The 26,718-nt window shown below is 48.7% G+C and overlaps 1 protein-coding gene across 1 annotated transcript in view; it reads left to right on the forward strand.

Annotated features, from left to right (window-relative positions):
* The first annotated feature begins 816 nt into the window (after positions 1-816).
* Positions 817-26,718, forward strand: part of TAB1 (TGF-beta activated kinase 1 (MAP3K7) binding protein 1) — a 32,288-nt gene continuing 6,386 nt past the window's right edge. Inside the window, exons 1-8 of the mRNA XM_032267109.1 lie at positions 817-922; positions 16,365-16,501; positions 16,885-17,038; positions 18,158-18,244; positions 18,778-18,916; positions 19,890-20,003; positions 20,694-20,805; positions 23,292-23,436. Coding sequence (XP_032123000.1) covers positions 890-922; positions 16,365-16,501; positions 16,885-17,038; positions 18,158-18,244; positions 18,778-18,916; positions 19,890-20,003; positions 20,694-20,805; positions 23,292-23,436 — 921 coding nt within the window. The 5' untranslated portion in view covers positions 817-889. The remainder of the gene's footprint in view (positions 923-16,364; positions 16,502-16,884; positions 17,039-18,157; positions 18,245-18,777; positions 18,917-19,889; positions 20,004-20,693; positions 20,806-23,291; positions 23,437-26,718) is intronic.

Below are 26,718 nucleotides of genomic sequence, written 5' to 3' on the forward strand. Positions count from 1 at the left end.
CATTTAAGGCTGGGTGGGGTGGCTCACACTTGTAATCCCAGCATTTTGGTAGGCAGAGGCAGGAGAATCATTTTAGGGCAGCAGTTTGAAACCAGACTGGCCAACATAGCGGGACCCTGTCTGTCCAAAAAAAGATTAGCTGGCATGGTGGCGGGCACCTGTAATCCCAGCTACTCGGGAGGCTGAGGCAGGAGAATTGCTTGAACCCGGGAAGCAGAGGTTGCAGTGAGCCGAGATCGCGCCACTGCACTCCAACCTGGGAGACAGCAAGACTCCGTCTCATAAATAAAATAAAATAAATGTTAGCTTTTTGAAGGTTTGTCTTGCTCGCTGCAGTACCCACTATACAGCCAGGCAGGGTCACCCAGTGAACATTTGCTGAGTAAATGAATTGTTCCTCCCCTGCCCCACATGTGTTCACAAAGAACCCTCAGGAGTTCAAGATAAGCCTGGCCAACATGGCGAAACCTCGTCTGTATTAAAAATACAAAAATCAGCAGGACGTCGTGGCTCATGCCTGTAATCCCAGCTACTCGGGAGGCTGGGGCAGGAGAATCCTTTGAGGCCGGGAGGCAGAGGTTGCAGGCAGCTGTGATCGCGCCACCGCACTCCAGCCTGGGTGACAGAGTGAGACCCCGTCTTAAAAAAATAAAAAATAAAGATGGGTGAGGAGCAATCGGCCCGGGAAAAAAACAAAAAACAAAAGAAAAGAAAAGTCCAAAAGCGCGCCTGCGCACACGCTCCACTACGGCTCCATCCCTTGGCCGTGGGGTGGCGCTGGGCGCATGCTCCCCGGCAGCGCGGCCATCCTCGCCTCCTTCGGGCCGCTCTAGCCGCCCCACTCGCTGCTCTGCGGGGAGGCGGGCGCGCCCGCCGGGGTTCCTCCAAGATGGCGGCGCAGAGGAGGAGCCTGCTGCAGAGTGTGAGGAACCGGCCCGCTCTCCGGGCTTGGGGTTGGGAGCCTGGCGGGGGGACTGTCGGGTGCAGGAACGGCTCCTTCTCCGCTTTTGGACCGCTGCCCTCTCGGTGGTGGGATGTGTCCGCCACCCTCTCCTCTCCTCGGGCTGGCCCCCTCTTTCCCGAGGCCGGGGCGCGTGCGCGCGGCGGGCCCGGCCCCCAGAGTCCGGCCCCCCGGGTCAAGGGCGCCAGGGCTGTGGGCTGCTGCTGCCGGTCGTGGAGGGCGGGAGCTTCCTAGAGCCAGAAGGGAACACGGCGCGCGGCGGCAGAGCCACCCGAGTCTCGAGCCCACTGTGGCACCGAGCAGTCGTGCAGTGATAACAGCAGCAGCATCCTCTGTGTACCGCTGACTGCATCCCCGGCGATGTGCTAATTGCTTTACATTTGTCAGTTTAATTTTCGTAGCAGCCCCATGAGCTAGGTGCTGCCGTGCTATTCCTATTCGACAAACTGAGACACACAGGTGGTCGTTAGCCTAAGGCCACACAACCGGTAAGTATCAGAGGCAGGGTTAAAATCAGGCAGTGTGATTCCAGAAATCCCCTTACCCCTGGGCGGCGGTCACTGGGTTCTGGTCATGGCTCTGACTGTGTCTCCCTCAGCCTGTTTCCTTCTCCTAAGGTGAGAGCGCTGAGTGGAAGGATCGTCTTCAGACTCGTCCCTATCCCCAGTCTGGACTCTCATGGGTTTGGCGCTGTCTTCCAGGCCCTGCGTCCTCTGACACGCATGTGCACATAGATGGACACACATGTTGGCACCGTGGCTTACTCTGACCTACCAGGGTAGGGTGCCAGCCTCCTGGGTCCTCGCTGTTCATGGCACTCTGTTGGAATTGCCTGTGGACTTGTCTGCCTCCTGTGCTAAAAAGTAAACTCTTTGAAGACAGGGACCTGTGATCTCCTGTTAACCGCTGTGTCCCTTGCACCTACCACCACGTGCTGGGCACTTAATAAATATTTGTGAAAGAATGAGTAAACGTTTGTAGCCAAGCCAGTGCTAGGCCTTGGCTTCACAGAGGTGAGCAGACATTGGCTCAGGGATAACCTGGAAGCAGGGCCTTGAAATTACTCTTCCAGGAGCACAGTTCCCAGGTCTCCCCAGTGGGGATTGCTTTCTTCCCCTCCACACCCTTGCTGCCCTTTTCTTTTATTACTGCCAAGCAGGTCTGTCTTGTTACTGAGTTGGCACTGACTTTAGAGGGCTGGCCCTCTGGTTTGTAAGCTCCCAGAAGGCAAGAACCCTGTATAAATGTCCCCACTGTAGTTACCATTTGGGAAACGCTGGCTGGATTGTGACATTGAGAGGAAAGTGGATGGAAAGTGGTAGGTAAATGGTACAGGCTGAGTTGGCTTACTGAGAGAGAGCAGCCACCTGGGTCATGTAGAGCAGGTGGCTGCCAGATTCCCTCCCTCCTAGATGTGATGGAACCAAAGGGAAATGTGTTAGAGAGAAAGCCAGCTCTACCAGTCCCAGAGTGTGTTTCTCCAGGTGGTGGTGGCCTCTTTTAAAGAAAGAATAGTTAGCTCTAAACACATTGCATCTTGGTGCAAGGCAAAGGGATGGCAGTGATGTCCTCCAAAGGCCCCTCCACCGTCATGACGATCAGGACATCCCTTCTCACGGGGTGTACGGATCTCCAGGTGGGTTGTGGGGCTTGCTGATGTCACCTCCACTGTCTCAAGTCTCGGGAGAGCAGCTCAGCTCAGACACCTGCATTCAGAGACGGCTGTGAGAGCTGCTGGTCTGCGGCTACTGGGCAAAGATGAATGAGGCGTGGTGCCCACCCTCGCTGTGTTAGCAGACCAGCTTGGGAGAAGGAGCATATGCCACTGGTACAATACCTGAGGCACAGTTGTGTCATTGTAGACCTGTGTCAAGAGCCCTGGGGCAAGCAGCAGAGAATTTTAGAGGCTTTAAAGGATGATAGGAGTTTGCCAAGCAGAGGAGAGGAGGCCCATTCCAGGAGGGTGTGTGTGTGTGTGTGTGTGTGTGTGTGCGTGCGTGTGTGCGCGTGCTTTCTTGACGTGTGTTTTTCTTTTTGTTTTTCTTCCTAGAAATTGGGTTTTGCCATGTTGCCCAGCTGGTCTCGAATCCTGGGTTCAAGCAATTGTCCTGCCTTGGCTTCCCAAAGTGCTGGGATTATAGGCGTAAGCCACCACACCCAGCTAAGGACAGGTGTTTAAATATGTGTGCATGTATTCATTAAGCTTTTCACAAGTTAAATACAATTAGTAGTACAAGTGTATGTGTTGAGGGGCTGCAGAGTGGCCTGATTCTGGGTCAGTGGAGGCTTGCAGGAATGGCATTTGGAATGGTGTGCTGGGCCACTTGGTAGAGTGCTTGGTGAAACATCACTACAGGCAGTGTGGCACCTTGAAAGGCCTTTTGAAGCAAAAGGCTTTTTGTGGGGGCTGTGGGGGAGACTGGATCTCACCCAGACTAGAGTGAAATGGTGTGATCTCAGCTCACTGTAACCTCTGCTTCCTGGATTCAAGTGATTCTTGTGCCTCAGCATCCCAAGTAGCTGGGATTACAGGTGTGCATCACCATGCCCAGCTAATTTTTGTAGTTTTAGTCGAGACAGGATTTCACCACATTGCCTAGGCTGGTCTTGAACTCCTGGCCTCAAGTAGTCTGTCTGCCTCAGCCTCCCAAAGTGCTAGGATTACAGGTGTGAGCCACTGTGCACAGCTGCAAAGAGCTTCTAAAGAAAGCTTGATGTGTTCAAAAGGACTCAGACCTTTCAGCCTGATAAAATGTTATTAGTCTCATACTGGCTTTGGGCAAATCACTTTACATCCCTGAGCCTTAGTTTCTCCAAACCAAAAGGACTCCTGGGAGTATTGTTGGTATTAAAGGAACTGACACATTCCCCTCCTAGCCTGGCTTGGTTGCACGCTAACCATAAATTATTACCTTCAGTGCTGCCATGAGTGAATATCTGCTGTTCATTCCCTTAAATGTCCCTGAGCACTCACTATATGGTAGGTGCCTTGTAGGTGCAGGAGACACTGCTTTGTGGAGCTGATGATCTAGGAAGGGGGGACAGACACTGAGCAGTGAACAGATACAGATTACCTGTGATTTCATAATATCTAAACTACAGCATCAGGTGGTGCTGTGAGGAACAGTCTGGATTCACACACAGCACTGGTGGGGGGTCATTTTGGACAGGGTGGTAGGGGAAGACTTCTTCTCTATATTTGATGAGATGAAAAGGGGGAAATGGGAGCAGCGTTCCTGTACAAGGAAGCAGGAGGTGCAAAGGCTGCTGTTTCAGGAGCCTCAGGGGTGCTGGTGCGGCTGGGTCGAGTGCCTTGGGGGAGCATGGGAGTAGCTGAGGCTTGAGGAAGCTGGGGGCCACGCCGAGCTTCACAGGTCCTGATGTGGCCTCTAGATTCCACTTTTCATGTGATGTGAAGCTTTCATGGGGAGCAGGTGGAGTAGGGGCCTGATGTGATGTGATGTATGATTGGAGAAAAATCCCTCTTTTGTGTTTGAGTGCCAAGAGTGGAAGCCTGGGACCTCCTAAGAGACTCCTAGAGTCATCCAGGTGCGAGACGGTGGCTTGGCCATGGCATGGCAGAGGAATGGTGGCAAGTATCAGATTCCACTTGTGTTTTGGAGGAGGAGGAGCTGCCGTGATTTGCTGATGGATTGAATGTGGGGTGTGTGACAAAGGAGGAAGAGTCAAAAAGGACTCTAGGCTGGGCGTGGTGGTTCACGCCTGTAATCCAAGCACTTTGGAGGCCAAGGCGGGCGGATCACCTGAGGTCGGGAGTTCAAGACTGGCCTGACCAACATGGTGAAACCCTGTCTTAAAAAGAAAAAAAAAAAAAAGGACTCTAAGGTTTTGGTTTAAACAACAGTCATGCCATTTACTGGGTGAGGGAGCCCTGGAAGAGGGGCACCCTGGGGCAGGGGAGATCAAGAGTTTGATTTTGCCTGTACGGTTACTTAATTATAAAAAAGGAAATCAGGCCAGGCATGGTGGCTCATGTGTAGAATCCCAGCACTTTGGGAGGTTGAGGCGGGAAGATCACTTGAGGCCAGGAGTTCCAGACCAGCTTGGGCAACATAATGAGATCTCATCTCTAAAAAAAAAAAAAAAAAAAAAAAAATAGCAGGGCATGGTGGCATGTACCTGTAGTACTTGGGAGACTGAATGGGGTGATTGCCTGAGCCCAGAAGCTCAATCCCCTCACTGCACTCCAGGCTAGGTGGCACAGCAAGACCCCATTTCAAAAAAAAAGTAAGTAAGCTTAAAATCAATTTTTTAAACTTAAACATGTCCTGAGCAATTATATCTGAAATCACAGGTGCTAGCTGTGTAATTTATCTCAAGTATATTAAAATAAATACATAACCACTAAAATAAAAAGATCTATTAGGGCACCACCTGTCCCCATTGTGCACACCCAGCTGTTGCCCTAGCACACAGGAAGTGGCCACAATTATTATTAGCCCCTTTAAGAATGAATGAGAGCTCTTTAGGATGATGACATGGAGAACCTTCCATGAAAACCATAGTGGAAGAAGTGGGGGCCAGGAGTGGAGCTGGTCTCTGAGAAGTGGGTCATCCAGAAGGTTAGAGGTGGTGAGGGCTTTGGGGCCTCAAAAGCTTTTTGGAAAGAAAGGTCTGCCGCTCCCCTGTCCTGAGCCCTCTTCCTGGGGATGTGAGTCCCCCTTTCTGAGCTTTCTTTTTGCCCCTAAGGAATTTGGGTGTTTTCACCACAAAAACACTTGGCCTTTTCATACCATAATTTGATATTCAAGCTGTGGCCTGAGCTTGGAACCATTCTCTGTCCATTTCCGCTGCCCAGGAGTTCGAGACGAGTCTGTGTATGGACTTTATGAACTATTACGTGACATGGACGCGTTTGTACATGAGGAGCAAATGCTTGCATCACACACAGGGTATCTGTAAAGGCATTGATGGGTTAAATACTGTTGGATCACTATAGAAGCTTTTCATACCAAAGCATGAATTTTGGAAACTCCTTCGCAAAATCAAGTCGAAATTAGGTCTTTTGAAACAGGCTTCTTACTGTATTTTTGTGAAACTTCTTGTGAGCGGTTCATTTCTCAGACAAGGAAGAGTTAAGTCCTGTGTTCAGTGTTGTGTGTGCTGCAGTGGCTCCACGATGAGGCTGTGCTGCGTGAGAGACGCCCCCTTCTCAGCTTCTCGCAGACTCCTTTTCCCTGCGCTCCAGCGCCACTCGCGGCTGGTGCTGGCAGGCCTGGCATTTGGGGGCGTGGGAGAAAGTATGCATCAGGGTGTGCAGGGGTGGAGGGGTGGGTGGTTTGTGTGAACAGAAAGTACATGACCTTTCTGAAAATTGTTCAGAAATGTGGAGGAAGGAAGCGAGAGACTTGGCAGTCCTGTAGGCTTTAATGGAATCAGCAGTGGACGCTCGGTATGGCTAATCCTTGGAGATAGAAAGAGACGGGAGAACACGATCCAAGCCCACTCAGCCATGGCAGCGTGAGTCCACTGGGAACACAGAGAGGACCAGATACTGTCACTCCCACACTGTGAGAGCCTCCTGAGGTTCTCCGGCCACTTTAGTGAATCAGTGTCTAGCGAGTGCCCGAATTACATGAGAAACTGCCCATGTGTCATTGGATCTAAGACACCAATATTTTAAGGACACATCACTGTTTTGTGTATCACTCAGAAAGAGAACTCATTGCTAATTTACTTGTAACATACCAATTCCAGAGATGTTAACATGTGGAAAATGTTGGTCTTCAAATTGGTGGAATGAGGTAATCTAACTAACAATACCAGGCTACAGCACGAGGGTGGCCACAGGGCCACTTGGTGAATGGTCAGAGAGTGGGGCGCCCGGCAGGCACAGTGAAGCCACTGGGATGGGTTTCTCAGGGGAGGGCCCCATGGTTTTGGGCAGTATTTTCCCAGTGTCTCAGACACGGTGAGGTGGTTTGGTGCAGCGAACAAACCTAATCTTACAAACTAAGAAGGCTATGTGCTTTTCCATTTTCTCTCAGACTTTCTAATGATACCAAGAAAAAAAAAAACCCTTGGTTTGATCCTAGTATGTCCTTAACATCTTTCTGATACTTGCTGATCCAACTCCAGTCCCACTTTTAAACAGAGAACAGGGCTCCAGCAATGTAGCCAGCATTAGGTTCAGCTAAAAGTGAATAACTTTGTATTGTTTTTTATTATCGTCCAGGATGTGGCCAAGTAATACTGGTTTTCCACCTGTAATACTGGAAAAGTTTAAATTCAAAATGAAATCAGCTGGGTGTGTGGTGTACCTGTAGTCCCAGCTACTTGAGAGGCAGAGACAGGAGGATAGCTGATGTCTAGGATTTCAAGGCTGCAGCGAGCCATGATTGTGCCACTATACTCCAGCCTGAGTGACAGAGCAAGACCATGTCTCTTTTTTTTTAAAAAAAAAAGGCAAAAATCATTAGAGTGAATGATAATTTCTTGAAGATGGTGAGTGGATGATTGAGGTTTGGGAATCATGGGCCTCTGGCACTAGTTGGATTTGAGCAGGACCTTAAAGGTAGAGAGGACTCAAAAAGACAGAATAGGGCAGGCTTTGCCTTACCATGGGTACTTTTACATATTTTCTTTGGATAATTTTTTTCTTACTCTTTCTTTATTTTATTTTATATTTTTTGTTATATTTTATATTTTATAGCACTCCACTGCTATATCGCCAGGCTGGAGTGCAGTGGTGTGATCTTGGCTTACTGCAACCTCCACCTCTGAGGTTCAAGTGATTCTCCTGCCTTAGCCTCCTAAGTAGGTGAAACTACAGGCGTCCATCACCACACTCAGCTAATTTTTTGTATTTTTAATAGCAATGGGGTTTCACCACATTGGCCAGGATGGTCTTGTTCTCTTGACCCCATGATCTGTCCGCCTTGGCCCCCCGAAGTGCTGAGATTATAGGCATGAGCCACCCCATCCGGCCCTCTTTCTTTATTTTAATAGAAGGCCATGACGGATTGACTAGGAACTTTAAAGAGCACCAAAGTGAAATAAATAGAACTTTGTTTGTTTGTTTTTGAGACAGAGTCTCACTCTGTTGCCCAGGCTGGAGTGCAATGGCATGATCTTGGCTCACTGCAACCTCCACCTCCCAGGTTCAAGAGATTCTTCTGTCTTAGCCTCCTGAGTAACTGGGACTACAGGCACCCACCACCATGCCCGGCTAATTTTTGTATTTTTAGTAGATGTGGGATTTCACCATGTTGGCCAGGCTGGTCTCGAACTCCTGACCTCCAATGATTCACCTGCCTTGGCCTCTCAAAGTGCTGGGATTACAGGTGTGAGCCACCAGGCACAGCCAATAAATAGAACTTTGAACAAGGTAAAATAACAAGGTGCATATATAGAAATAGTTGGTGTTTTTTTTTTTTTTTTTTTAGACAGAGTTTTGCTGTTGTTACCCAGGCTGGAGTGCAGTGGCACGATCTCAGCTCACCGCAACCTCCGCCTCCTGGGTTCAAGCAATTCTGCCTCAGCCTCCCGAGTAGCTGGGACTATAGGTGCGTGCCATTGTGCGCAACTAATTTTTGTATTTTTAGCAGAGACGGGGTTTCACCATGTTGACCAGGATGGTCTCAATCTCTTGACCTCGTGATCCACCTGCCTCAGCCTCCGAAAGTGCTGGGATTACAGTCATGAGCCACTGCGCCCAGCCTAGTTGGTTTGTTTTAAAGTGTGTGCTTGTCTCTGTGACTTTACCTCTGGGGTCAACAGTTTCTTCGTTTGAGGCCCCCAAAATACATTTATTTGGCTTTTCAAGTAGGTCAGATGTTTGGTGGAGGTGTTCCTTCCCTTCTATGTTTAGTGTGGACACCTCCTGCCAGTGGTGGGTTAGCTTCTCATGCTTTTTGTTCTGGTGACAGATTTTTAGAGAGCATTTGGAACAGTGTGTAGAAGGCCGTGTCTGTACAAGATACACAGCTGAAATTGTTAATTGTCAAAGGGCAAAATTCAAAACTGGCCACAGTCTGGAAGGCTGGGATGAATGCATTAAGATATAATTCAACTGATAAATTTTTTTTTTTTTTTTTTTTTTTTTTTGGGACAGAGTCTTGTTCTTCTCACCCAGGCTGGAGTGCAATGGAACTATCTCAGCTCACTGCAACCTCCACCGCCTGGGTTCAAGCAATTCTCCTGCCTCAGCCTCCTGAGGAGCTGGGATTACAGGTGCCCACCAGATGACCAGCTAATTTTTGTATTTTTAGTAGAGACAGGGTTTCACCTTTTTGGCCAGGCTGATCTCAATCTCCTGACCTCGTGATCTGCCTGCCTCGGCCTCCCAAAATGCTGGGATTACAGATGTGAGCCACAGCACCCGGCCCAACTGATGTAAACTTAGATTTAAAACAATCTTCTATAGTAGTTTGGTTGGGGGAGACAGACATGATAGAAACTCACAGGAAAAGGACCTTGTTATTTCATGTCGAGGCTACATGTTCATCTTTTCTTAGGTATATGGAAGCTGTTGATTTGCATACTTTGATTTTCTATCCTGCCACCTAACTGATTTCTTTTACTGTTTGCATTAGAAAAACGAATTTTTCATTGACTCTTTAGGGTTGCCAGGTGTACTGTCATATCAACTGCAAGTAGAAATGACTTGACTTCTTTTGCAATTCTCATGCTCTCATTCTTTCCTCTGTCTAACTGCCTGATCTAACACCTCCAGTTCTGTGTGAAGTAATGGAGAGAGTGGGCAGCATTGTTATGGCCCTGATCTTAGTGAGGCATTCCCCACTGAGTAAGATGCCAGCATTAGGACTGAAGTATACATAGAGTAGCATGTTCAGAAAGGAGCCATCAGTGTCTCTTTTCTGGAGTGTTTTTTTTTACCAAGAATGGACCAGACTTTGTTTATCCACTAGATAAACAATAGCTCTAGTGTCTATACCTGGTGATTCAAACACCATTGGCCAGTTTATAAAATAATAAATTCCCAAAATATTACTGCCTCAACATTATGAAAATCAGATTTCCTAAAAAAGCACTTAGTTGAAGTATCTAGACACTATTCACAAGTACTTAATGAACAAGGCGCATGCTCAGGAGATTGACCGCTATCAGATACACAGGTTTGCTGGTTTGGGAAAGTTTTTTGTTCCCACATCAGCCACATATGGTGGAGCATACAGTGATCAGTAGATCATCAGCTTACTCCTGGTTTCCTGCTGTGAAACGCTCTTAGATGAATTGTTCTTGTGCCATGGCACACCAGCATGGCAAGTTCCTCAGTGGCCTGTTTGAGCTTCTTTCTTTACTTGTGGAAGACAATTTCACTGGCCTTTTTAATAGTGTATGTCTAATGTGGAACAAGTCCATAAGTTGCTTGGGTGATATTTATTTTTTACTGGAAAGTATGGATTTGTTAGAAAGATCAAGTCCTTAGAAGCCTGTGTCTATCCCTTCTAGGAGTTAGATACTGGCAGAGGAGGTACTGTGATTGTAGCATCCATGACAGGTTGTGCGATGTGGGCAACACATTTGTGTTAATACTATTCATCTCGTATCAGAGGATAAGTTCAATCCATCTTAATCTCATTTTTAATCACAGGGCTCTAGGAAATATAAATGTCTTTTCCTCCCATGCTTTAAAACACCTGTGGCACTTTGGGGTGCTAAATATTGACTTATTTGCCCATCTTTTCATGGGATACTCTTGACTGGGGACATGCTTTTGTGCTTCTGCTTCACCTCATATTTAATTTCATTCCAGCTGGTGGCAGGAGAGACTAGAAAAGGAGCTACCTTTGGAAGTATGTTTGCCCAGTTACAGGAGACTTTTGTGAGCTCGCTGGCATGGAAATATACTAAGCAGGTCTAAGACATAGGAGATATTTGGCCACATATCAGTTACCTGAAAAATAATTAATTCCCTGGTTATTAACTCACTGCCATGGCCCAGACGCCTTGTACAGCCCTCCCACCCAGGCACGTACGTGCTCATGTATTTACAAACACGGTGTCGAGCCTCTTTCCCCTGTGCTTGGCAGAGAGGCCACACCGCCTTCTCAAGCTTCCGTAAACCTAACATGCTTTTTTCCATCTTGGGGTCTTTGCACGTGCTGTTCCCTCTGCCTGGAAGGCTCCTTCTCTGCCTTCTGGAAGGTCACCACCCATAGTCATTCAGGTCTGGCTCAGAGGTCGCCTTCTCACAGAGGTCTGCTTTTCTGACCACTTCATCTAAAAGAGCCGCCCCCCCACCCCCACCACGCTGTGTCCCTTACCATGGTGTGTTTTCTCCCTGGCACGTAGCCCTGTCTGAGATTGCCTTGTTTATTGTTGTATTATGTGTTTGAATTCTCTCTCTCCCTGGAAGGGATGCTTCAAATAAGGAACCTCTCTGTTTTCTCTTCTACATCCCCAGTACCCAGAATAGTGCCAGACTGTTGCAAATGCTCAGCAGATATCTGTTGAAAGAATGTCTGTAGTGATATAATGTACTGTAATCACATAATGTCACATGTGGGTCCCAAAGACTAAGTTCCCATTTATGTTAACATAAACGTTTATTTTGCTTTAAAATGAGACAGTTTAAGATTAGAGCTAGACCCAATTTTGTGTTGCTGTGAAGCCGTTTTTCATTTTCTTTATTTGAGATGGAGTCTTGCTCTCTCACCAAGGCTGGAGTGCAGTTGTGTGATCTCAGCTCACTGCAGCCTCCACCTCTCGCATTCAAGTGATTCTCCTGCCTCAGCCTCCTGAGTAGCTGGGATAACAGGTGCACACCACCACGCCTGGCTAATTTTTGTAGTTTTAGTAGAGATGGGGCTTTGTCATGTTGCCCAGGCTGGTCTCAAACTCCTGACCTTAAGTGATCCACCCACCTTAGCCACCCAAAGTGCTGGGATTACAGGCATGAGCCACTTCGTTGGGCCAGTTGTTTTTCTTTTGACATTGCTTAAACTGAAAGCGTTAAAATTCCTGGTATCATGAGGAGCTGAGCAGAATTTCAGCCCTTATTATTTCCCTTTCCAACTTGCTTTTCTGTTTTTGAGACAGAGTTTTGCTCTTGTTGCCCAGGCTGAGGTGCAATGGTGTGATCTCAGCTCACTGCAACCTCTGCCTTCCAGGTTCAAGCGATTCTCCTTCCTTAGCCTCCCGAGTAGCTAGGATTATAGGCATGTAACACCACATCTGCTAATTTTGTGTTTTTAGTAGAGACAGGGTTTCTCCATGTTGGTCAGGCTCGTCTCAAACTCCTGACCTCAGGTCCGTCCTCCTCAGCCTCCCAAAGTGCTGGGATTACAGGTGTGGGCCACCGAGCCCGGCCTTTTTTTTTTTTTTTTTTTCCTTTTAATATGGTTGTGACACACTTGGTTCAGTTAGCACTTATTGCCATTTCATCTCCTTTTTTTTTTCCATTTCTATTAGTAGATTTTGGTTATATTGTCTGTTTTCAACGGCTATTAGAAGGCATTAGTAGCTTTTCAGACCTCATAATATTGTGTTAATAAAAATAAAAGTCATCTAATGAAGACATAAATAAGTGTAGAGACACATCATATTAATGAATTGGAAGACTCAACGTAGGGACAATGTCTGCTCTCCCCAGATTGATCTGTAGATTTAAAACAGTTCCAATAAATATCCCAACAAGCCTTGTGGATATAAGCAAGCTAATTCTAAAATTTATATGAAAAGGCAAAGGAACTCAAACAGACAAAACAGTTTTGAAAAAGTACGATAAAGCTAGAAGAATCACACTAGCCAATTTTAAAACTTACTATAATAAAGCTACAGTAATGAAGAATGTAGTATTGGTGGAGGGATAGACATGCTGATCACAGGAACAGAAAAGTGTTTAGAAGTAAACCCACACAATTCAATGCAGGAAAGCTAGTCTTTTCAACAAAGGGTACTGGAATGATTAGATATCAGAATGAAAAAAAAATGGACCTAAACCTCCATCCTACCTTATACAGAAATTAATTCAAAATGGATCACAGATCTAAATGAAACTATAAAACTTATAGAAAAAAACATAGGAGCTTTTTGTGATCTGGGGCTGAACATGACTCCAAAAGCATGAACCATGAAAGAGAAAAAAAAAGGATTAAATGGACCTCATCTAAACTAAAACCTTTTGCTCTGCAAAAGACACTACTATGTGAACGAAATGCTAAGCTACAAATAGAAAGAACTCTCAGAACACAATAGTTGAGAAAATAACCTGATTTAAAAATGCGCAAAAAATGGAAAGAAGCACTTTACCAGAGAGGGTGAGTAGGTGCCAGATAAGTACATGAAGGATGCTCAGCATCATTAGCCATTAGGAAGTGCAGATTAATGCCACGACGAGATACCACTACCGCCTCGTAGAATTTCTAAATTAAGAAAAAGGAAGAGACAATACCATGTGGTGGCGAGGATGTGGAACAACGGGAACTCAACACTGAAAATGCAAATGGTTCAGCTGCTCTGGAAAACGGTTTGACAGGTTCTTGCAAAGTTAAACATATGCTTGCCACATGACCCTGCAATCTCACTCCTAGGTATTTACCCAGGAGAAATGAAGTTAACGTTCATACAAAAACCTGTACATGCATGTTTATAGCCCATCTCTTCGTAGTTGCAAAAAATGTAACAGCCCAAGTGTCCTTCAGTAAATGAATGGATAAACAAACTATTCTACAGCCGAACAATGGTATATTACTCGGCAGAAGAGAAAAACAGACTGTTGGTGTACACAAGCCAGCAACTTGGATGATTCTTAGAGACATAATGTTGAGTGAAAAAAGCCAGTCTCAGGAGGTTATGTTTACTGCATCATTTCATTTATGTGACATTCTTTTTTTGTTTTTGGAGACAGAGTCTCACGCCGTCACCCAGGCTGGAGTGCAGTGGTGTGCGATCTCGTCCCATGGCAACCTCCGCCTCTCTGGTTCAAGTGATTCTCATGCCTCAGCCTCTCAAGTAGCTGGAATTATAGGTGTGCACCACCACACCCTGCCAATTTTTGTATTTTTAGTAGAGACAGGGTTTCGCCACATTGGCCAGGTTGGTCTCAAAGTCCTGACCTCAAGTGGTCAACCCCCCTTGGCCTCCCAAAGTGCCGGGATTACAGGCGTGGGCCACTGTACCTGGTCTTTAATGTGACATGCTTATAGAGACAAAGCCAGAGCAGTGGGAAACAGGTTGCTAGGGATTAGGGAAGGGAGTGCGTTGGAAGTGGAGCTGCCCTGTATCCTGAGAATGTGGTAGTTACACACATCTCTGCATGTGTCAGCATTCATAGATGTGCATGCCCCAAAAGCCAGTTTTACTCCATGTTAATTTAAAAATAAAACAAACTCCCACACCCTGCAGAAGTTGCTCCAGGGTGCAAAATGTAGAACTAAAGCACCAAAATAGATAAATGCAGAATAAAAGCAATTAAAATTAAAAAAAATGAAGTCACTCCTGTCAGTATATGACTAACAGAAGCTACAGTTTGCCACAAAGGCTAACCACAGGCTTTTTTTTTTTTAATTGCAAAAGCCTGTTGAAGCGATTTCCACATCGTTTCTGGAAGACTGTTAACAATAACTTGTAAGAAGGTGCACCCAGTATCTGTGTGTGTTTGATTTCTTTTTCATATTCTTCACTGTCGGCATATAGAAATGCTACTGATTTTTGTATGTTGATTCCATATCCTACAACTTTACTGAATTTGTTTAATCAATTCTAATAGTTTTTTGGTGGAGTCTGGTTTTTCCAAATACAAGATTATGTCACCTGCAAATAAGGATCATTTAACATCTTCCTTGCCAATGTGGATGCCCTTGGTTTCTTTCTCTTATCTGATTGCTCTAGCTTGTGTTTGTTTAATATTTCAATAAAGCTTTCAATACGGTATTTTTTTTTTTTTTTTTTTTTTTTTTGAAAATCTCACTTGTTGCCCAGGCTGGAGGGCAATGGCATGATCTCAGCTCACTGCCACCTCTGACTCCTGGGTTCAAGTGATTTTCCTGCCTCAGCCTCCCCAGTAGCTGGGATTACAGGCATTTGCCACCACACCTGGCTTTTTTTGTGTTTTTAGTAGAGACAGAGATGGGATTTCACCACGTTTGGCCAGGCTGGTCTCAAATTCCTGACACCAAATGGTCTACCCTCCTCAGCTTCCCAAAGGCTGGGATTGCAGGTGTGAGCCATCGCACCCAGCCAATACAAATTTTATTTTCTTTGAAATTGCTGTGGTTCTCCCAGTTATTCCAGTTTGCTCTAGCTCTGCATGATGGTCCTGGGAGTGCCCTTGTGAACAAGGCACACTTCTCAGGTGGGAGGCCAGATCTGGGGCAGGAAATTGTACCTGGGCCTTGCATCAAAGTTGTTCCTGGGCCTTAAAAAAATACAGATGCTCAGGGTGTACCCTAGGGAGATTGGGAAATTCAGAGTTTGTGTTTGGGCCAGGGCCAGGGCCAGGGCCTGGACCGTGTGAGTGCTCTGCAGTGATTATGCTGAACAGCCTGGTTTGAGATCCCCTGGGGTGGAGTGGGTGTTGCAGGCAGGCCAGGGTGCTGGGATCAGGGTGCAGTCGGGGTACGTGAGAGGGTCATCAGCCAGTCCTAGGGAGGGTCATCCTGAAGGAAGACCTCCTGGAGGTGGTGACTCCTGAACCAGAGAGTCTGGAAGGACGTGGAGAATTGCTAGGCAAGAAGAAGGAGGGTGTTCACGTGGAGGCAAAGAGCAGGGGATGGACAGGCCTGCAGGCATTTGGGACTGGGAGAGAAGGATGTGGCAGGTGAGATGGGAGGGGACGTCGGGGTGGCCTGAGGATGTCTTACAAACTAGCTCATAAACTCCAACATATAAGCCAGTCTCAGTCACTCTCCCTGGTACTTGGAGGCCCCAGTGCCAGAGAGAGTGACAAGTCAGAGTTTCTCTAGGGTGGGTCTTAGGTCACCTGAAAGCATCACTAGTGGGGAGCAGCCTGTGCTGCAGATGTCCTGGGCCCTGCCCAGATCAGTCATTCTGAGGGTGGGGCCTGCAGCCTGCAGTTTCACCCAGTGCCCAAGGGATTCCTTTGCAGTGTGCATTTGGAGCCAGTGCAGTCAGAAGTGGGGGCCCCAAAGAGTTTCCTGTCAAGAGTTTGCGACGTTTGTTTGTGTTTCACTAGGCTTCATAACAGCTCACTCCTGGAGGCCATTGCTGCGCCTTGCATTTGGGAATGCTGGAGTCTTTCTGTTTTCCTGGGGAACTAGTTTGTAGACCAGCCATAAAAACAGCAAACCTTCTGCAGGTGTCTGTTCATATAAACATCATTGTTTTCCCAAAGGAAGTGGAACCCTCTGTGTAGGGCTGCGGGCCCGCTAGGTTTTTGTTGCAGAAGAAGAAGATGAAGTGGGGTCTGCCCTGCAGAAGCAGTGGTGCCTCATGGCTTCCTGGTGTCCTTCCCCAGGAGCAGCAGCCAAGCTGGACAGACGACCTTCCGCTCTGCCATCTCTCTGGGGTTGGCTCAGCCTCCAACCGCAGCTACTCTGCTGATGGCAAGGGCACCGAGAGCCACCCGCCAGAGGACAGCTGGCTCAAGTTCAGGTGTGTGTGCCAGCATTTTGGTCCTGGGCCCAGGGAGTTGGTTAGTTTGCAAGCAAGGAAAGACACTGACTGCAGCTTTCTTATATGGGCTTGCCAGTGAGATGTGGCCTGTGGGAGGTGGCCTCTGCTGCTGTCCTTTATACTGCTGGACTTCAGACCAGCCAAGGGCCTGCTCTGATGGGGTAGCGTGAGCATGGGGAGGAGGGTATCCCAGAAGGTCATAGCCACGAGAGTGAAGTGATGCCCAAAGCAGGGGGACCCAGGTCAGTGCCTGAAGCTGCAGCTGCTGTAGCTTTAGCCTCCCCCAATTCCTTTCCCTTTCTCCTTCCACCTCCGTGTGAGACCCTGGTCTCAGTCCTCCCTCTGCCCTCTCCCACTGCCAGGAGTGAGAACAACTGCTTCCTGTATGGGGTCTTCAACGGCTACGATGGCAACCGGGTGACCAACTTTGTGGCCCAGCGGCTATCTGCGGAGCTCCTCCTGGGCCAGCTGAATGCTGAGCACGCTGAGGCCGACGTACGGCGCGTGCTGCTGCAGGTAATGGTGCTGGGGCTGGCAGTAACCTGGCTCCATTGCATCCTCCACCCCCAGGGCCTGGGCCCTGCACTTCTAGCATGTTACCAGGGTTGGTGTGAAGATCCTGCCGGCCCCTTCACCCTGGTAGAGAAGCGGCTCCCAGCCTAGGGGCCCCTTCCATAGGAGTCCAGGACCAGCCAGCAAGCAGCAGGCCTTCAGTGGCTGGCAGAGCTGACAGGGGAGGTACTGCTGGAGACGGCGGGATTTAGGGATGTGAGCTTGGAGAGCGGTGTGAAGTAGGAGCAGGGCAAGGCCTGGTCGGAATGGGGTCATTCAGAGCTACCCCTTTCTTTCCCATGTAGCCAGGTGCTCAGCCTCCAGGTGCACCTGGGCATTCAGGGAAGACCCTGCCTCCCCTTTTTGAGGGATGCTGCCATCATTGGCTGGTTCACCTTTCTGCTTGCGCTGTTGGGAATTTTCCTCCTGGCATCTCCTTTCAGGAGCATGTCTCAGGGCCATTTTAGATGAGAGGATGGGCTTCTGTTCCCAGAGAACAGTGGTGCCAGCCTTTTCCTGCCCTTCATGACCTCAGGCTCCATGGCCAGTGCTTCTCAGCAGATCTCACACCCGGGGGAGTTGTCAGTGTCACCAGTGTCCCAGGGCCAGCAGGGTTTGACAGAAGCCTCCCAGGAAGAAGTCATAGTAATCATAGGAGCTGTCATAGTCCTGGCAGTTTCTCGGAGCAGGTGCCATGCTGAGTGCCAGGCTGGACTTACCCTCGGAACACATAACCTCAGTTGTATGAGACTGAGGTGTCCAGAGGTCACACCAACTGGGCCTACTCCAAGCCTTTGCTCTTAGCCTGCGCACTGTCTGCTGCCTCCAAGCCCTCTGAGTGCCGCATCTGTTGGCTACGCACCCCTATGGGGCTGAAGGGCTTTGTCAAAGACATGGATCTGCAAGAAGCAGCCGGTGCCCTGCAGTGCCGGGCTGGAGGCACAACTGACATGTGGAAAGCCCCATCACATGAGGACCTGCAGTGAATACAGTGAACCTGTTGCTGTTCTTCATAGGGGGCATTTTAGCACCAGTGATGGCGGTGTTTAGAGCCAGTCTTTGCCCTGTCCTGTGTCCCTCCAGGCCTTCGATGTGGTAGAGAGGAGCTTCCTGGAGTCCATTGACGATGCCTTGGCTGAGAAGGCAAGCCTCCAGTCGCAACTGCCAGAGGTAATTTCCCCAGCCCACACCCAGGGGAGTCAAGTCCGGGCCCAGCTTTGCAAGGAGCATGGACTTACCTACTTTGTCTTGACATTACTGAGCCAGAGCAGCAGGAGTTAGGGAGCAGTTTCTCAATGGGAACACTGGTGGGTGGCCATGGGTGAGGGACCTTGCCGCCCTGCTATAGGCAGCTGCATGCTAAAGCTCAGCATTGGCTGGGCAGTGGCGGGCATGAGGAAGACTTTTCGCGGTCCTTTGACCTGAATGGGTCCCCACCCTTGTCACCCACCTGCTCACATCACCCACCCACTAGCACCTGTAGCGCTGACCTCTGTGCTGTGAGTCAGGTCATCTCCGGCTTTCCTGGAAGAACCTTCGCTAGAGTTGCAGCGCAGGCTTCATCCTGGCTGTGCCATGGACTGTCTGTCTGTCTGTCCTCCGGGCCCTCAGATCTTTGCCCTTAAGAGCAAAGGAAGGGAGAGGGCTGGGGAGGTGGTCCAGGTGGTTCTGTCCTGCCCTGACCCCTCTGTTGATGGTTGTAGGGGGTCCCTCAGCACCAGCTGCCTCCTCAGTATCAGAAGATCCTGGAGAGACTCAAAACTTTGGAGAGGGAAATTTCAGGAGGGGCCATGGCCGTTGTGGCAGTCCTTCTCAACAACAAGCTCTACGTTGCCAATGTCGGTGAGCCCCGTCCTGTCCCAGGGTGGGGAGGGCTAGGGAGAGGCCAGCCGCAGAGGTCAGTGCGTGATCTGACAATCTGCTTTCCAGATTCTTCACACACTTTAGACCTAGGGTTTCCTGAGGCCATTTATATGTCCCTCTCCATAGTGATGCCTCAGTCCCAGCTGGAAGGGAGAAGGGACCGGATGGGAGGCAGGCGTCCTGGCCTTTAGTCCCTCTTCTGCCGCTAACTCGTTCTGGATGAGTCACATCCCATTCTGGGTGGCCTTGGCCACTGCATCTGGAAGAGGTTACCTGGTCATGAAATACCAACCAGCATCTCCATAAACAGCTGCGAGATGGGGCTAGGTGACAGGGACACTGGAGTTTGTGAGAAGGCTGGACAGGTGCAGGTTACAGTAGGAAGAACTCTGTAGAGACCCTTCTGATGATGCTGCCTTTTTTTTAATACTCTAATGGAAAATTTTCCACAATGTAAAATAATAGAGTGACTGATACTTAATGAATGTTCGTGTGCCCATCCCCAACCTCAGCAGTTATCAATTGTGGCCAGCCTTCTTTCATCTGTGGCCTTTTGTCCTCACATTCATTATTTTGAAGCAAACGCCAGACATTGTGTCATGTTATCTATAAATATTTCAGTCTGTATCTCTACAGAAGAGGTCTGGTTTGTTTGGTTTTTTTTTAGAGACGGAGTCTCACTCTGTCGCCCAGGCTGGAGTGCAGTGGCGTGATCTGGGCTCACTGTTTGATTAAGATCATGATCCTATGATTACACTGAAAAAGTTAAACCCAATTCCTTCATATCATCAACTGTCCCTAACTGATGACTCACCCTGTTGGTCTGAGCCTGTTTTGCCCTTTTTAGGTATTTCCACATGTGAGATGCCTGCCTCGTCTTTCTCCGTCTTCCCAGCATGTCCTGTTTCTCTCTGTGCTTTGTCTTTGCTTAACTGTTCACATTCTGCCGCAGGTACAAACCGTGCACTTTTATGCAAATCAACAGTGGATGGGTTGCAGGTGACACAGCTGAACGTGGACCACACCACAGAGAACGAGGATGAGCTCTTCCGCCTTTCACAGCTGGGTGAGTGGGGAGAATGCCTGCCCGAGGCGTCGGTGGGAGCAGGAGCTGATCCCGTGGGCTCACCTTTCACCTCCCTCTGGTGGTGGGGTAACAAGGCATGTAGTGAAGGGACTGTGACCTTGGGCTCCCAGGCCAGCCTGCCTGGGGTTCGATCCCAGCCCTGCTGCTTTCTGGTTGGCGATTGGAACTTACTTATGTTTTCTGTGCTTCAGTTTCCACCCTGTGTAATAAGGACAGCAGTAACCTACCTCAGGGTACTGGGAGGATTCAGTTAGTGAAGTGAAATGCTTCCTGCAGTGCCTGGCACACAGGAGACACTTACTTATTGGTGGAGATGGAAAGAGGCCAGAGAAGTCCAGGGAGCCCAGCTGCTGCAGAGCTGTCCCTTCCCTTCCCAGGGAGCTGCAGGCAGACATGGGGCACATGGGATAGGCAGGGAGATGCAGGTAAGCTGCTCCATGCCGGGCAGTGCCTGGAGGAAGGCCTCTGAGTGAGGCGTGTTCTAAAGGGCATGGGGACTGAGGGCACCAGGGGCTTTGGGTCAGCTGCTCTCCCAGGCACCCCGGCGTTGTCTTCATTTCCTATTCAGTGGGTCTTTATTGCCTTCTTCCCATGGCCATATCTTTGTCCCCCTCTTTTTGTTCCTGTTTGTGAACAAGGAGCAGATTGTTGCATTGTTTCCCTCTGTAGGCTTGGACGCCGGGAAGATCAAGCAGGTGGGGATCATCTGTGGGCAGGAAAGCACCCGGCGCATCGGGGATTACAAGGTCAAATATGGCTACACGGACATTGACCTTCTCAGGTAGGTCCAGCCCAGCTGCCCCCTGTACTTGAAAGACCAGAAGCTACTAGGGAGGCCAAGGTGGGAGAATTGATTGTGCCAGGAGGTTAAGGCTACAGTGAGCCGTGATCATGCCACCGTACTCCAGCCTGGGCAGCAGAGCAAGACCCTGTCTCAAAAAAAAAAAAAAAAGGCCAGAAGGCCTAGGCCAGATGCAGACTATAGGCCCCAGCAACAGACGTGCAGTCAAAGTAGTTCAGAGCCCAAGCAAACTTTCTTCCTCCAGAGAGGCTGCTTTGGGGCAGGTTAGGCCCAGCAGGCCAGGAGTTGGGTCTTGTAGAGACAAGAGGTAGAGTTGGGGAGCTGGGCCAAAGCTGAGGGCAGCAAACAGTTCCACAGGGGAGACAGGGGAAGCCAGAGTTGGCATGAGATGGACAGACCAGGCCTGTTGGTTGGTGCTACCCATGGCTGCAGCAGAGATGTGAGATAATTGTGTGTTTCCCCCTGAGGACACCTCCTCTGGGCATCACCCCAGTGCTCATGGCAGCAAAATGGGATGTCATCATGAGGAGGCTTTGTTGTGCCAAGCCCATGCAGAGCTTGGTACATATCTGCTTTTATGCACTCCCTACTCAGGCCCCCTGAGGTGGGCACTACCATCACCCCAGAGGCATTTTCGTAAGAAGAAACTGAGGCATGAAGACATCAGGCAGCCCACCCTGGTCATGGGGCTTGGACTCAGGCAGCCTGAATTTGGAATATGTGTCTTTAACCACAGGCTAACCTGTATATGAAGTGTTGGTTGGGGAAATAGGCACGTCCGCTCGTGTGATGCCAATCACAGCATTTACTGTCGTGGCCAGGGCTGTTCCCAAAGCCAGAGTTCCTATCAGCAGAAGCCAGGCCTCACAGCCTGGAAAGTGCATGTTAAAACTCCAGGCCCTCACGCCATCTAGGCAATTGAGTTTGGAATGTTTGTCCCTAATTTGTGGGGTTCTGTTTCCTTTATTGGAAAGTACATCCATTCTTGAAACACTTGGGACAGTGCTGGGGTCTATACAGGGAAAGGAAGTCTTCCTACCCCAAGCTCTAGGACTCGCTTCCTCCCCAGAGGCTACTTTCTTCTGTATCCTGCTCCCAAATCTCTGTGCACATGTATATATACACACATGGGTGTGTGTGTGTGTGTGTGTGTGTGTGTGTGTGTCATGGTGTGTGTGTGTGTGTGTGTGTCAGTCATGGGGCCCAGGAGCCAGCATCCTTTTCAGAACACCCGGGTTCTGGCGTATCCTGCCAAGTGTCCTTCCCTCTTTTCTTTTTTTTTTTTTAAACCTTAAGGTGTAATTGACCTACACAAACTGTATATATTTCATGCATATAACTTGATGAGTTCGGAGATACATTTACATACCCCTCACTGCTGTCATTAAAGGTGCCCATCCCTTTATTCAGCACACCTGCAGTTAGACTGGCATCATTCTGTGTAATAACAGCTGCCAGGATCCAGCCCTGGCTGATGGACCCTCAGGAAGTTCTTAGACTCTGCTCTTCTGGGTGGTATTGCCAGCACCTCCTCGAGTACTTACCTCCATGTGCACACACATGTGCTGATGTGTAATGACTCTGACCCAGTCGCTAAAGGATCCCTGTGCACATGGAGAGTATTTGGGGTCTCAGTCACCTGTTTTGGAGGAGCTTGAGTGATAGCAAGAGGAGTGGGCTCCCAAGAATAACCCCATCCTCCTAGAGGGGTGGGCTCTGAGCGATAACCCCACCTTCTTAGAGAAGTGAGCTCCCAATGATAACCCTGCCCTCTTAGAGACTGGGCCCCAAGGATAACCCTGCCCTCTTAGAGGAGTGGGCTCCCAGGGATAACCTAGCCCTCATGCTGTCCCACCCCCTGCCCTGCCACTACCAGGCCCTGTAGACAGGATGTATGGAATGGGCCAGAATCAGGCATTCAACCTTTGCTGTCCTGACCTCAGCTGCCTGCCAGTTTTTCTGGTCCTCCCAAGTTTTATTTTAGCAGCTGCCGTAAGAAAATGGGTCTCTTGCCGGGCGCGGTGGCTCACTCCTGTAATCCCAGCACTTTGGGAGGCCGAGGCGGGTGGATCACGAGGTCAAGAGATCGAGACCATCCTGGTCAACATGGTGAAACCCCGTCTCTACTAAAAATACAAAAAATTAGCTGGGCATGGTGGCGCGTGCCTGTAATCCCAGCTACTCAGGAGGCTGAGGCAGGAGAATTGCCTAAACCCAGGAGGCGGAGGTTGCGGTGAGCCGAGATCGCGCCATTGCACTCCAGCCTGGGTAACAAGAGCGAAACTCTGTCTCAAAAAAAAAAAAAAAAAAGAAAATGGGTCTCTTTTTCCGACCTTCTCTCTTTTCCTCTTGTTGGGTTATGTGTTTTATTTTACATTCTGGGTATAGATTCCTCCCCGAAGCAGAACTGCATCCACCTGGGGGCTGTTCCAAGCAAAGTTCTTCCCTCCACTGTCTCTCCATAGCGCTGCCAAGTCCAAACCAATCATCGCAGAGCCAGAAATTCATGGGGCACAGCCACTGGATGGGGTGACTGGCTTCCTGGTGCTGATGTCGGAGGGGCTGTACAAGGCTCTGGAGGCAGCCCATGGGCCTGGGCAGGCCAACCAGGTGAGTTGGGCCCAGCCAAGCCCACAGCTGGAGAGTGTGGCTGGCCCATGCAGCAGCATGCTCACCCTGCCTTCTAGAGCTGTGATTCTCAGATGCCGTCACCAGACATCCCTGAGTTCAAAGCTGGGGGAAGGAGAATCCCAGAGCTCTAAAAACACCCATCCTACCAAAAAACTTGATTCATTTTGGGCTTGAAGCAGCATCAGTCCCCAGGGCCTGAGCAAAGCCTAAAGGGAAGAGGGGGAGATGGATGTGAATTACCGTGGGCACGACATTGCTCTGGGACAGCCAGGAAGGGGCCAGGGCAGGAGGAGAGCCGAGAAAGAGATAAGGCCTGCTCCAAGAGCTGTGGCTGAAGAGTCCTTCCTGCACCCCATCACTTCCTGCCAAGGGCCTGGGGGCTTCACTGCCCTCCCTGAGTCGCAGATAATTTACAGTTCGATTCTCATTTCTTATAGTGGCAATGGTAGCGTCTACCTTTGTGGGATTGCAGTGAGGTCAGGCATGGTAAACATAGGCCCACAGCCAGAAGGGGTTGGGGGCTGCTTATTTTTCCTATACTTTGGAGTCACCAAAGCATGACTTTAAGACAATCACGTTAGGGATGATCTCAAAGGAAAGCTGCCTTTCCCTGACCTTGGATTGCTGACTGGCTAAGATAAATTCAGTTTGTGTTCCTCCTCCTGTCTGTGATTCTTGTAGAAAGATAACATTTTCTGCTTTGTCTTTTTATTTTTATTTTTTAAAGAGACAGGGTCTAGCTGTGTCACCCATACTGGAGTGCAGTGGCGTGATCACGGCTCACTTCACCCTCAACCTTCTGGCTTCAAGTGATCCTCCAGCCTTAGCCTCCTGAGTAGCTGGAAATATAGGTGTGTGCCACCACACCTGGCTAATTTTGCTTGTTTGTTTTGTTTTGTTTGGTAGAGAAGGGGTCTCACTGTATTGCCCAGGTTAATCTCAAACTCCTGGTCTCAAGCAATCCTCCTGTCTTGGCCTCCCAAAATGCTGGGATTACAGGCATGAGCCACCATGCCCAGCCTGCTTTGTCATTTTTAATTAAAAATCATGAGGAAAAAGTCTTTAAAATTTGTAAATTTTTATTTCAGTAGCTTTTGAGTTACCAGTGTTTTTCTGTTATAGCGATGAATTATGTAGTGGTAAATTCTCAGATTTTAGTGCACGAGTTTTCCAAGCAGTGTTGTAACTAATCCCTAGCACCCCGGCCACTCTCCCGCTCTGAATCTCTAAAGTCCATTGTATCACTCCGTGTGCCTGTTCGTACTCATAATTTAGCTTCCACTTACAAGTGAGAACATACAATTTGCGGTTTTCCACTCCTGTGTTACTTCACTTAGAATAATGGCCTCCACCTCCATCCAAGTTGCTGCAAAAGACATTCTTTCTTTCCTTTGAATGGCTGAGTAGTATTCCATAGTTCAGATACATTTTCTTTATCTGCTCATTAGTCAGTGGACACTTAGGCTGCTTCCACATCTTTGCAATTGTGAATTGTGCTGCTATAAACATATGTTGTGCACAAGTATCTTTTTCATATAGTGACTTATTTTCTTTTTGGGTAGATGCCCAGCAGCGGATTGCTGGATTGAATGGCAGATCTACTACTCAGGTGTCTAACTATCCCGTTTCCTGTGTTCTGATTTCTTTTTTTTTTTTTGAGACGGAGTCTTGTTCTGTTTCCCAGTCTGGAGTGCAGTGGTGCAATCTCAGCTCACTGAAACCTCCGCCTCCTGGGTTCAAGTGATTCTCCTGCCTCAGCCTACCCAGTAGCCAGGACTACAGGCATGTACCACCACCATGCCCAGCTAATTTTTCTATTTTTAGTAGAGCTGGGGTTTCACCATGTTGGCCAGGCTGATCTCAAACTCATGACCACAGGTGATCCGCCCGCCTCAGCCTCCCAAAGTTCTGGGGATCACAGGCAGGAGCCACCACACCAGCCTGTGTTTTGATTTCTTCATCTATAATAGCTTACCATTCCTTCCGGTAGCTTTATAACATAGAGGGACAGGGGCTTACTTCCACATAGAGTAGGGAATTTTGGGCCCATTTTGGGAGTTCAGGGTCTTGCTGGAGGTGACATTGCTGCTTAGTGATGAAACCAAGCCTGCCAAGGACTGGTTCCAGGTCATTTCCTATTTCCTGCCCCTACCCTCCGACCCCCGCCCAAGAGAAAGTTTACGATGGTACGAAAGTGATACACATTCACTGGGAACCGTGCTCCGAGTACCTCTACAACCATTCTGATTTTCACTGTCAATACAATACTCAATAAATTACATGAGATCCGGCCAGGCATGGTGGCTCACGCCTGTAATCCCAGCACTCTGAGAGGCCAAGGCAGGCAGATCACTTGAGGTCAGGAGTTTAAGACCAGCCTAGCCAACATGGTGAAACCCCATCACTACTAAAAACACACGCAAAAAAAGTTACCTCGTGCATAGTGACCCATGGCTGTAATCCCAGCTACTGCGGAGGCTGAGACAGGAGAATTGCTTGAACCTAGGAGGCAGAAGTTGCGCTGAGCCGAGATCGCACCATTGTGCTCCAGCCTGGGCAACAGAGTGAGAGTGCGTCTCAAAAAAATAAAAATATCACATGAGATTCAATATTTTCTTATATATGAATAAAATAGGCTTTGTGCTAAGTGATTGTGCCCAGCTGTAGGCTAATAGAAGTGTTATGAGCACATTTAAGGTAGGCTAGGCTAAGTGATGATGTCAGTAGGTTAGGTACATTCAATGCTTTTTCAGCTTACAATATTTTCAACTTACAATGGGTTTCTCAGGACATAGCCCCATCCTAAATTGAGGAATGTCTGTATACTGTACAGGGACTTCTCTGAGGTCAGGGACCCTGTTTTCATTTTGTATCTCCAGTTCCTGACAAAATACTAGCACATATAACATCACCTACAACAAATTTGTTACAGGAAAGAGTGTTTCGTAATAATGACACTTTGGCTGGGCGCGGTGGCTCAAGCCTGTAATCCCAGCACTTTGGGAGGCCGAGGCGGGTGGATCACGAGGTCAAGAGATGGAGACCATCCTGGTCAACATGGTGAAACCCTGTCTCTACTAAAAATACAAAACATTAGCTGGGCATGGTGGCGCGTGCCTGTAATCCCAGCTACTCATGAGGTTGAGGCAGGAGAATTGCCTGAACCCAGGAGGCGGAGGTTGCAGTGAGCCGAGATCACGCCATTGCACTCCAGCCTGGGTAACAAGAGCGAAACTCCGTCTCAAAAAAAAAAAAAATAAT

This window comes from Sapajus apella, unplaced genomic scaffold (genome assembly GCF_009761245.1).
Source record: "Sapajus apella isolate SASKATOON/1434 unplaced genomic scaffold, GSC_monkey_1.0 scaffold166, whole genome shotgun sequence".
NCBI lineage: Eukaryota > Metazoa > Chordata > Mammalia > Primates > Cebidae > Sapajus > Sapajus apella.